This window comes from Brachionichthys hirsutus, chromosome 9 (genome assembly GCF_040956055.1).
Source record: "Brachionichthys hirsutus isolate HB-005 chromosome 9, CSIRO-AGI_Bhir_v1, whole genome shotgun sequence".
Taxonomy (NCBI): Eukaryota; Metazoa; Chordata; class Actinopteri; order Lophiiformes; family Brachionichthyidae; genus Brachionichthys; species Brachionichthys hirsutus.
In genome coordinates, this window is record NC_090905.1 from 7,119,245 (window position 1) to 7,130,389 (window position 11,145).

General features: G+C 42.1%; 1 protein-coding gene across 1 annotated transcript in view; it reads right to left on the reverse strand.

Moving 5' to 3' along the window:
- Positions 1-9,401, reverse strand: part of ptprsa (protein tyrosine phosphatase receptor type Sa) — a 90,302-nt gene extending 80,901 nt beyond the window's left edge. Inside the window, exon 1 of the mRNA XM_068743110.1 lies at positions 9,275-9,401. Within this exon, the coding sequence (XP_068599211.1) occupies positions 9,275-9,371 (97 nt within the window). The 5' untranslated portion in view covers positions 9,372-9,401. The remainder of the gene's footprint in view (positions 1-9,274) is intronic.
- Between the last annotated feature and the right edge of the window lie 1,744 nt (positions 9,402-11,145).

Below are 11,145 nucleotides of genomic sequence, written 5' to 3' on the forward strand. Positions count from 1 at the left end.
TTAATAATTAAGGGACCATGGGCCAACACCAGTCTCCCGGCACTGCTAAACACATATAAAAAGGAGTTCCTGCGCTCATTATCTGGTAAAGAGAGCTAGAAGGCGAGTGTTTTAAAGAGAACGAGACAAACAAGTCTGCATGCAAAGTTAGTCTCACCACCTCGAACTAACGACCCGAATATTTCAGATGTAAATATTACACCAACATACACGTTTTTACCTGCTATTTGGTGGCAAGGATGTCTCAAAAGTAGTTTTCACAGTTTTTCCAACCAGTTGACATTCTCTAAAAATGTTGCCACATATTAGACTTAAAAAAACCCTCCCCTTCCTCGTTTGTTAACTACGTTATTGTGAGAAGTGCTTAGTCCTGATATTACAAGCTGCGGTATTTATGACTGTCATTTGTCATTTATGGTCAAATGCATGAACAAAACAATACAAAGTTTTCTATTAAAACAAATCGCAGTATAATATCACGTTTCCTTTTATATGTTTTGGTGCCACAATTGTAAATCAGGAGTTATAAACTAAATCCCAGTGTGCACACGGTATAGTGAGACTTTCACATTGCTAATTTAGGTGAACAAAATTGTCACATATATGATAAATGGCCATTCGGAGTGTTTGGCTTCGACAGACACCATGGCGTGCTTTAATGAATTAGCCAAAGGGCAGGGATGAAACACTTCCAAGTTTATTAGAGTTATTAAAGACCTGCGTAGATGGTAGTCTTTGTGAAGAAGGAAGTATTGATTCCAGGCCTTCTGACGGTGAAATGAAAGCACATCGATTGTTGCATCCTTCATAAAGAGAAAAAAAAAATCTGAGCAATCTATTTCAAGTCTGTTGATATAACCTCAGGTGATTTTAATATCACATACACGGTCTTTGGGAAGAGGTGTTACCCAATGTTTTTAAATGCACATGTGCAAAACGAGCCACTAAACAAAGCATCTAAACTGGCTTTATTTTACTGTCTGGTGCATACAATGATTCCTTGAGGCTTTTTATACTCCAAGTTTCCATTCTGAACCGATACAACAGCTTTGCAGAACACAGCTCCTCTGCATTTGACCTCCCTTTACAAAGCGCCCTCTGTTGAGAGAGAAGAGGGATTTACACAGAGCAGGCCTGTGGCAGTGGTTCCGCTGAAGGCCAGCACTCTTTGATTAGTCCCCCCCCCCCCCCCCCCCAGAACCATTCGACATTTCAACCGTCTCCATCTCACTTTCCTTCTCTCCTGCTTCAAAGGACGAGAGACATGCACGAATGCGGTCGCCGGCATCTCGTCCTGAATTTAACTCCTGACAGATGCCGGATTTTTTCTCATAATGTTCATGGTTTTGAAAATTACCTCTGGAAAGTTCAAAGAAAGCCAAGCAGCTGGGATGAAAACGGTGTTGAAATGAAAGGGAATGACAGGGATTGACAGGATGGGGAATGCAGCGAGGAGGAGCTGGTGAGGGCAAAAAAAAAAAGGAGTTGGGGGCAGGAACTAGATGACGGAATGAATGTTTCATCAAAAGAGTCATTTTCTGGCTTTACCTTTCTTCTATTATTTGTATTTTATTGAAGAAATTAATGAAAACAGACTGACTTTTTATTTTTGTGAGATGTTTTGCAGGTTTTACAGCATGAAAAGATTTTCTCCTTGCACGGGATTGTCCTCTGGACCTTTCATCTATGCTCCATCCTGCCTACATGCATCACGAGGACTGCAGCTGTGAACCGACACCCTCCACCGTAGGCTGTGGTGCAACGCACTGTCCCTTAGAGCTATAGCTTAAAGCTCATAGCATCATACGTGATGTCCACTCCACTGTGCTGCGATCGCAGACAACATAAGACTGCAATATGAGTCTGATACTGTGTTTGACACTGTGGTACAAAGCAACATTCAATAACCGCACGGGGAAGCTTCTCACAATTCCAAAACATGGGTTCTTTATAAAGAGAAGAAACCCTCCTTGTAGGATGGAGGTGGTCAAGAAAGATGTGCGCATCTAACCTGGTCGCCATCCAAGTTGTGAGTCAGAACTTCCGGCTGCAGAGGCAATGCCGGAGACAGGCAAGCTGCCTCATGGAGGAGAGGGCAGGAGGTGTGCCAGACGGCGGCCTACAGGATGAGCATCCCGCCCACGTTTGACACGTTCATATTTCACTGCTGTCTTTGAGTAATCTCTGGCCTTTAAGCCGAGCAGAGACGTGGGTCTCAAATGAAGTTCCATGCAGACATCACTGTAGGCCACATAATTAAACATACTACATACGAAATGAGCTCAAAATAAATAAGGTTTTAAATATCACAAACTTCCCCTCTGTTACGCACTTCCTCTAGCAAATGATGGCTTTATACTTTGTAAGTACCATCAGCAGAAATTAACAGGGCTGATGGTGGTTTGATTTTCCTCTTTACTTTCATCTTATTGACTTTTACGCTAATCCCATATTTCTAGTCAGTTCTCTCAGCTCTGCGAACTTCATGATTGCGAAGGCGTCGCTCCTTTACAGTGTGTCAAATGATGAGTTATTCAGCAACCCGCCCCCTGCATTGGAAATGCGTCCCGGATGCAGGAAGGCTGAGTGGTTATCCTAGATTTCGGCGCCTGCCCATTCTGACCAGCGATATGTTTCGCCATATCTCACCATATAACTGTGTTGATATCCTGCAAATAACCGACCGCTGGAGAAGACCTGCTGCAATTACAAGAGACAACATCTGACCCACTTTGGATAGAGCATCTCTTGCGTCTAGAAATTTGACAGTTCACGGGTGAATGAAAACCACAGTGTGAAGTGGAGACGAGGGAGCCGGGTTGCAGCCCCGCTCGTCTCTGAACCTCAGCGGAGCAGTTATCCATGCACAACCCCACAGAGAATGGGCACGGACGTTAAATGAAGCGTTGTACATGAAAGTCTATTAAAAATTAACACCACCACCACTGCAACAGTTCAAAATAAAAGGAGAACTAAATGTGGACTCATTAGATCTTTGTAATCCAAAGCTGTGAAAAAATTATAAATGTTTAGCACCGTTAACCATCCAGCAAGTATCTTGTATAAAAGTCTCGATCAAAATGCGTCAGAGAGGACATTGAGAGGACGTTCCACCTGCAGCGACCACCGAAGTCTGTCTCTATTCCCTGAGCGTCACTCGGACAGGCTGCGGTACATCCCTGCCAAGATAAGCACACAACATCCCATCTTTATCTGCCTGGCAGGGGAACATGGGCAGAGCCAAAATAACCAGCGATGGGGGCCTGTCTTCCTTCACAAGGTCCCGAGAATAGAACAGATCCACGCAAACACAACCGGCTACAAGGCGGAAAAGAAACTCACACTGTGCACACAGATGCTTGTTCCACTAACACAGCAACCACCTGCTACTGGCCGCTACCTCTGTTGGACATGATAAGTCACAATGCACCAACAATGTGATTATAGAACAGCAGAGAATGGTGCGGAGGAAGAGGCGATGGCACCATCACAGCTCTTTACTTATTGTTGGGTGAGTGTCTGTTTCAGAGAAAGGAGGGGACTAACTTCATGACTAATACAGTCATTGATGGAGAAAAGCTTTCTGGGTCATAAATAGGCTTCATAATTAGTGGAATTAGCAAAGTGGGGGACAAAATGACAGATGGCCACTCAGTGATTTGCAGAGAAGAGTAGAAAATTGGTAAAAGACCACTTTTTATTATCCATTTTTCCCACAAATAGATCCAGAACACGGTGAGACTTTTTAGATTGCAGATACCAGAGAAACCAGAACAAGCAAAGTAAATCCATTTGCTGCTGCTGCCACAATCAGGAAGGGAGTCTGACGACGGCGAGAATGCAGACGAGTAGGACGTCAACGTGAAATTTATTTTGCTGTTGTATTTCTGGCAGATACAAGCAACAAGTTAAAAACATATAACTAAGGCCATGCACACATGTAGCTGTTTTTTTTTTTTACCGAATATCCTTCCTCCTCCACTTCGAAAAGAATTGCATCCACATGACCTCGTTTAAGAAAAAAACTCCATCCACGTGGTTCAGTTTTTATTTTCCAAAACCCGACTAACAGCGGGATGGCAAACAGCTTCCTGTCCGTTAAATCTAGACATGGTTTATAATCTACAGAGGTTAGAATGGCAAGCAGCAACACATACACACTCACACACACACACACACACACACACACACACACACACACACTAATGCATATATGGATGGAGGGATGGATGACAGATGGCCGGATGCATACACTGATTCATCCAAATGGAAATCAGAGTGGATGCATTGAACAGCAAACACACAATCAATCCTGCAAACTCCCCCCCCCCCCCCCCTCCCAGGCCCGAATCAAGGACCCATCACTCAGGACCAATTCTCATAGGCTGACCGGCCAAGTTACGTCACCATGGAAACCAAGCATTTGTCTTGAGGTTTTCACAAGCAACCATTGCCAACAAGAAACAGAAAACTGCCACACACAAAAAATTCAACTGGGCAAAAAGCTGGAATAGAAAGAACATAAATTCCTGTTTCTATATTTTTTGAAGGGGAAAACATTTGAAAGTAAAGATGGAAAACTTGTCTGACTTGGAAAACTGCTTGAACGTCAAGTCAGTGTAGCTAAATAGCACCAAATCACAAGGTCAGTTACATGAAGGCACTTCATGTACCTTTGCTGTGTAAGCGCAAGAGTCAATGAAAAAGTCCGGCTACGATATGATGAAGAAAGGCTTATTGGGATTTGCTCTTGGAGCAGCTGGGATGTAAATTAGTGGGAGTGAAGTGATGATTCAGAAAGCTATTTTATGTTGCCTGGATTGTACCGACTGTTCGACAAGTAGAAAATTGTATTGCGACCTGAAAATTAACATTTTCCTTTCAACAATTTCAACAAAAGCTAAGATAATTTTGCCTTCCGTGGAATACAGCTTTCTGAGGAACTTTTTTGTAACAAGTAAAATCCCTGCTAAAATTGTGAAGGCAGGTTCATTTAAAAAAGGATGAGCACATCTTCCAAGACATTTCTCATAGAAAATAAATGAAATCACACCGCTACGTTAGAAAATGTGTTTACTCATTTTAAGAAAAACAGAGACCTCAATGCTCCATGAAGCAGATGTTGATGGGGAAGTGATGTTTTTGGGCAAACCCTTCCCAATTGCATCACAAAGACCAGGTCTATGTCAGCTACACTCCAAATAAACTTGCAAAACTCAGGCTTTGCCATTCATGAGGGATTTGTGGCAGGATGTGAGAACCCAGAATAAAATAAGTTGAGGAGTGTTCGCACCCAGAGGTGAAAAACTCTTCCAAGCCGCACTGCTGTCACAGCAAAGCTGCATTTATAAAAAGAGTGGAACGCTCGTAATATGTGCAAATTGGTCCCATTGAAACCATTGTTGAAAGCTAAAGGAAAATAGTATCCCTTTGCCCAATGGAAATAAATATGCTTTGTTCCCCAGAGAGGAAAAAGGGTAAAAATACGCCTAAGTGTGTGTCACAGAGGAAACACATAGGAGGTGAAAAGAGAATGAATTTGTGCTGTTCAGAAACTCTATGGATGGCAATGACAGCTGTTAGCTCACCAGATGAAGAGGACAAGTCCAACTGCCAAAGGTGCAAGAACAGACGAGAGAAGAAGAAAACGGAGACACGCATTTCCCAACGGAAATGAAAACACTCGGAAAAACTCTCACTGCATATTTTTCTATATTCAAACCCAAGCAAAGCTATAGAAGATAAAAGTAGCCGCCTCTGCAGTCAGAGAGGTCTGCAAAATAATCAGGCCACAGACATTGAGGAAAATCTTTGTTTGGGGGAGATTTAAAAACCTTTGAAGATCTACATGTGCTCATAAAGGCATGCAGTTTTAAACGCCATTTTGTTAAACTTCTGAAGTTAAAAAAACACATTGTGGGATGGCACCATTCACATAAGAATTAAAAAAAGGAAGGAACTTCCTCTACATTTGACAGCGTGCACATCCTCAAACAGCTTTCAGAAAGTAGACAGCCAACAAGCTACTCAAGGCAGCATCTGCAACTCATTTAAAAATTTACTTGTTTTCCTCTCATTTGAGAGAAAACACTGTATAGAGTGAAGCACTGGGGGGGGGGGGGGTACAACGGCAGGATGCCCATAAAATTCTATTTGACAGAATTAACCTGACAGTGTTGACTCAAATTTGACTGGGAACGCTAAAGAATGAGGCCAGGAGAAAGAAAGACAGGGAGCTGTGGTTGGAAAGGAGGAGATTGATATACTTATAGACAGGTATAGTGCAGAAAAACAAGAAAACAACAGCTCACCTAAAGGGCTGCATTCTCTTCTAATTGGCAGCTTCAAAGGAATATCAATAATTGAAGACCCTCATCTCATCGGTCTGACTTCAGGACTATTACCTTTTGGGGAACTTGCTGCAGTGGAGAATATAAAAATCCAAGAAATGAGGAGGAATATATACACAGTATATATATGGACAGTGTGGTGGGAATGCAAGAGAGTCAACGCTGAGATTGTTTGGCCATATTTGTAGGAGCGATGATGGCTCCTGGAGGGAAAAAGAAACTGAGGATGGGTATCGGACAAAGATGATCCACGAAGACGACCCCTAATGCAAACATGGAAATAGAGAAAAACGAAAATAAGATATAATCTAGATTTTTTTTCTGATTTGCTGTCAAAGTTAAATACCAAAATAAAAAGGAAATCATTTATGCAAGAAAAGCACCGTTGCAGACGTTGAATTTGTGGGTGACATTGCTGAAGCAGAAGTGATTCTCTGGATGCTCTGAGGACAGCAACATGTAGTAAACATTATTCAGGCGAAGAACTGTCTAATATTACAAAATGGTAAAATAAAATCTGATTAAATGTGGTCGGGCAGATATTACTGTTGGAAGGCTGCTAGTTTCCAACCACACCTGGAGCAACTCCATCACTCCATGGCTCATAAATCAAACAACTCATATTATCGAAGGCGGTATTCATACATCAAATAACTTCAGTAACTGCCTATGCTTTCATTATTATTATGAAAAATGTTATCAACCTGCCTGACGATGTGAGAAACACAACCTTTTGATGGCAGAAGAAAAATAATCACACTTTCTGACTGATAGGTGTGATTCAGTTATTTTAACCACTGCAGTGTAACATCGTCAATGATGCTACATTTCATACACACAACCTTCAGCAGTGCTCCACTTTGAGGTGGCGTCTTGTCCAGGGTGTGCCCCACCTTTTGCGAGATGGGATAAGGCTCCAGCTGACCCCTGACCTGCGAATATGAGACGTGGCTGTAGACGAGACGATTGCAATCGTCTCTTTTTCCTATTTGCATTAATTAGGTTATTGTTGCTGTGCTACAAAAAATAAACACCAACTTTCCCAATATTCTGAAGGACACACACACACACACAAGCACGCTGTATGCATACAAATGTCACGGCAACAGGATGCACACATGCTCAAACTTGACTTGAGTGACATGATTTATTTAGCAGTCATTCTTTTTCATTTTTGATTACCGTAAAAATGTCTCCTTCTCACTGTAATTTCTGAGTGCAAATGGACAAGGATGGAGAGCAGAGGCAGACAAAGGGAAGGAGGGATGGCATGAAAAAAAGTGGGAATGTGAGCAAGAGACAACAATGAAGAGAGCTTGGTTACAACAGCTATTATGTCCACAGGCAGAGCAAATAGACTTGCAGATACTGACAGACACAAACCGGTCCAATCAGTCGAAAACAAAAAAGCTGCACCGAGCCAATTAACTAATGAATCAGTTAAAACAAGGGATGAAACATGGATGAGAACTGAAGCTGGCAGTGACTTGTGGACGAGTGAAGAAGCGCGTGGGTGTAATGTTGTTTGGTGCAACAGCACGAGGGACAACCCAAACCATAAGTGCCTCAGAAAGGAGGTCTGTACTCTGAAGACGCACATCGACAACATTCATTTTTGTCTTTCTTTGAGTGTGTTTTCAGAAACAGAAAAAAACTGAATTGAATTTGCATCATCATAACTTCCTCTGTTTGTTGTTAAAACTTTTGCCATATTTGTTGTTCTGGAACTTTTGCCTTTGTTTCCTTGTGAAAATGAGAATCAAATGAACCAAACAAAAAAAAAAGGTTGATGGGAAGAAAACAAAGACATCTGTTCCACATTTAATGTCAGATGTTTTCAGACAAGGCAAAAATATATATAAAATAAAATGCAACAATAATGACACTAGACACTCAAACCACAAGGCAATCAAGAGGAGACAGCGCTGTTTACGACATGACAAAAACCAAGGCCTCATGTTACGTTGGATCCGGACTCCCGGAATGTCAGAAACTGGAACAAGGCATTCTGATGGAATACACTGAAAAGCCTATTTATCAGTCACATTTATTATCATTTATAGTCATTCTGTTTTTTTTTAGATTTAAAACACGGCATTTATTTATTTCCTTGCTCTCCTTCTTGAAGGATTGTCTCTTTGTTTAGAATAATTGTTTATTATTATGAATTTTATTATTGTCATCATAATTGTTGTTATATTCATCTCATTTTATCTCAATCTGCAGGCGTCATCTCGGCGGTCTGGATACGTGTTACACACATTAGGTGCATGGTTGTCTCCTTGCCATCCCTCTTGCAATATTTATCTTCTGCGCTGCTCTAAACCCTTCTTAACCGGGAAATGGTGCAGAACAAATCCTGAGCAGGAGCTGATAGGGTGGGATGACTTTGCCCTGCTATTGACATGAGACGTTAACGAGAAAAATCTACGAAGACAGGCATTATGTGTAAATAATGAATATTGTAGATAACTACTATCTAGTATTGTCTGGGTTTCAGACAAAGAAAAATCTTACATCTAAAAACAAAATACATGTTTTTTCCATGTCCTTTCAACGCAGAACATTTCTGTTAACAGAGCAAAATCGCAGAGACGATTGAACCGCACTTATCAAACCATAAATAGACCAACACAGATGAAAGAGTAAGAACTATTCTGAAGCCAAACTTGTAAGGGAACCGTCTTCAGAAGGGTGCAGTCTATAAACAACACAACTTTAGAAGATAAGCAGAACATGACAACCGGAGACATACGTGCCTTTACATGCTCACCAGAAGCAAGTTGCATGAGATAGTAGTGAATAGTGAATAGAGTAGTCGATAGAGTGACTACTTTTCGGTAATATCCTCTGATTCTGATCTATAATGAACCATCAAGGGAGCTTTACGAGATAGCTTGGCTCATCAAAGTCTCGATACTTACAGGAGGCGAGGGAGTCGCTGACCAGCAGTGACAGCAGCAGAGTGGTGACAGACAGCACTAGTGGCACGGAGAGGCGAGGGGCGCCACCGGTGGCCATCTTGGCACCAGGAGGGAAAGGGGGCAGGGAGGTGTTGGGGCGGGGCGGGGCTGGTCTTCGACCTGGCTGGAGAGAGCAGCGACGATTGGGGATCTTTACGCAGGATGCCTTGAAACTCTGTGAAAAAGGGGAAAGAAAATAATTATTGGCATGAACTTTATGTATTAATTAGTTGTTTATCGTAGAGCCATTGCTAATTGCAGCGTAACCAAGCAACCAGACTGGAGGCACACATACAAGCGCCCCACCCTAGCGCCTGGGCTCGCCAACCGGCCGTATGAAAGACCAACGCCAGCAGGAGTGGGTACGCTTCAAATAAAACCACAAATACATAAAACAAAACAAGATGCCCCACAAGCAAACGTGCGCCGTACCCAGCATTCATAGTTCAAGCAGGGAAATTCAAGAACATCTGACGAGTTGTGCACACGAAACACAAAGGGAGAGGCCAACAGAGCTTTTGTGGTGGCACTAAGCCAGACAGGAGTGGGGCTTTTTCAGAAGTTGAATTTGTCTTTCAACACAATACAACACACACGATCAGTGTGAGCATTTCTGTTATTCTCGAGGACAGGTCATGCTGTTGGTGAGTAAGAGCCAAAACAAATGTCAGGGAACTCCTGAATGATGCCTCGAATGTCAGCGCTGGTGTAGACAGAGGATCTGGCCATGTGCAGGGAACTCTACGCTCATCCTATGATTTATGGCCCTCGCCTTAGGGCACGGTTTCCTATCTCCGCCTTTGGTTGCTGTACAAACTTCACCGCACAATTTCAACAGCCATTGTTGTTAATGGCTCCACCAAACAGAACTCGAGGCCATGCACGGTCTCAATGGCAGCATCCGCGATGCTCCATTCGGTTTCTGTACTGTGAAAATGGAGACAGGAAAGAGATGTTTAGAAAGATTTTCGCAAATGCAGGCGTACAATTTTCTAAATAATTCACGAGGCCTTGGGGTAGCTAAAAGGAAAACCTTCAGTGTGAACAGTAAATGTGGGGTTTTCAACAGGTTGCTCAAAGGGAAGATATTCTCATGATGTTAGCACTTTTGTGGGGGGGGGGGGGCAAGTTTCCACATTCAACTCATTTCTTCTGCAATATTGATACGAATGCATTTGATTGCTGAGATTGAGAAAGGTGGGGCGATGGGAATTTGCACCCTATAGCTGTAAAGTGTGAACTATGGATAAAACTGTGTGCACGTGCACGACTACACACAGGCCACAAAGGACCAGGGAATATTTCAAGCACGCTAATGAATCTGGCTAAATGAATGAAGGTAAAGGTAAAGTATGTGCATGGATTTCTCAAGGCAAGATCAATGACTCAAGGACACCAAAATGTCTATTTCGTGCAAACTGTATTATTATCCTCAAATAGTTCTGTAAAGACAGTATACTGTATAGTATACACCTGAAGAAACAGAGTGTTTGATGTCTACAAATTAATAAAGAACAATATTGTTCTGTGTTTGCTGGTCTCACTTAGAGAATGTTCCTCATGTATTGGGTTAAATAATGTTGCTTTGTATGTCGACATTATGATTTTCCGCTCCAGGACCAAACTAAAAACAAAAAAGCCTTACTGAGGTCGTTTGAGTATTAGAATTTAGGACACATCCTCAATTTATAACGCTACAAAAATAAATAACTTGCACATGTGTTGAAGAGAAAGACAACGTGTTGCTAATACCAATGAGTTACTGTTCTAGTCAGAATACTAATGGCATGGCAGATGAAGATATCAAGTGCACATTTTTCCATGATAGGTGG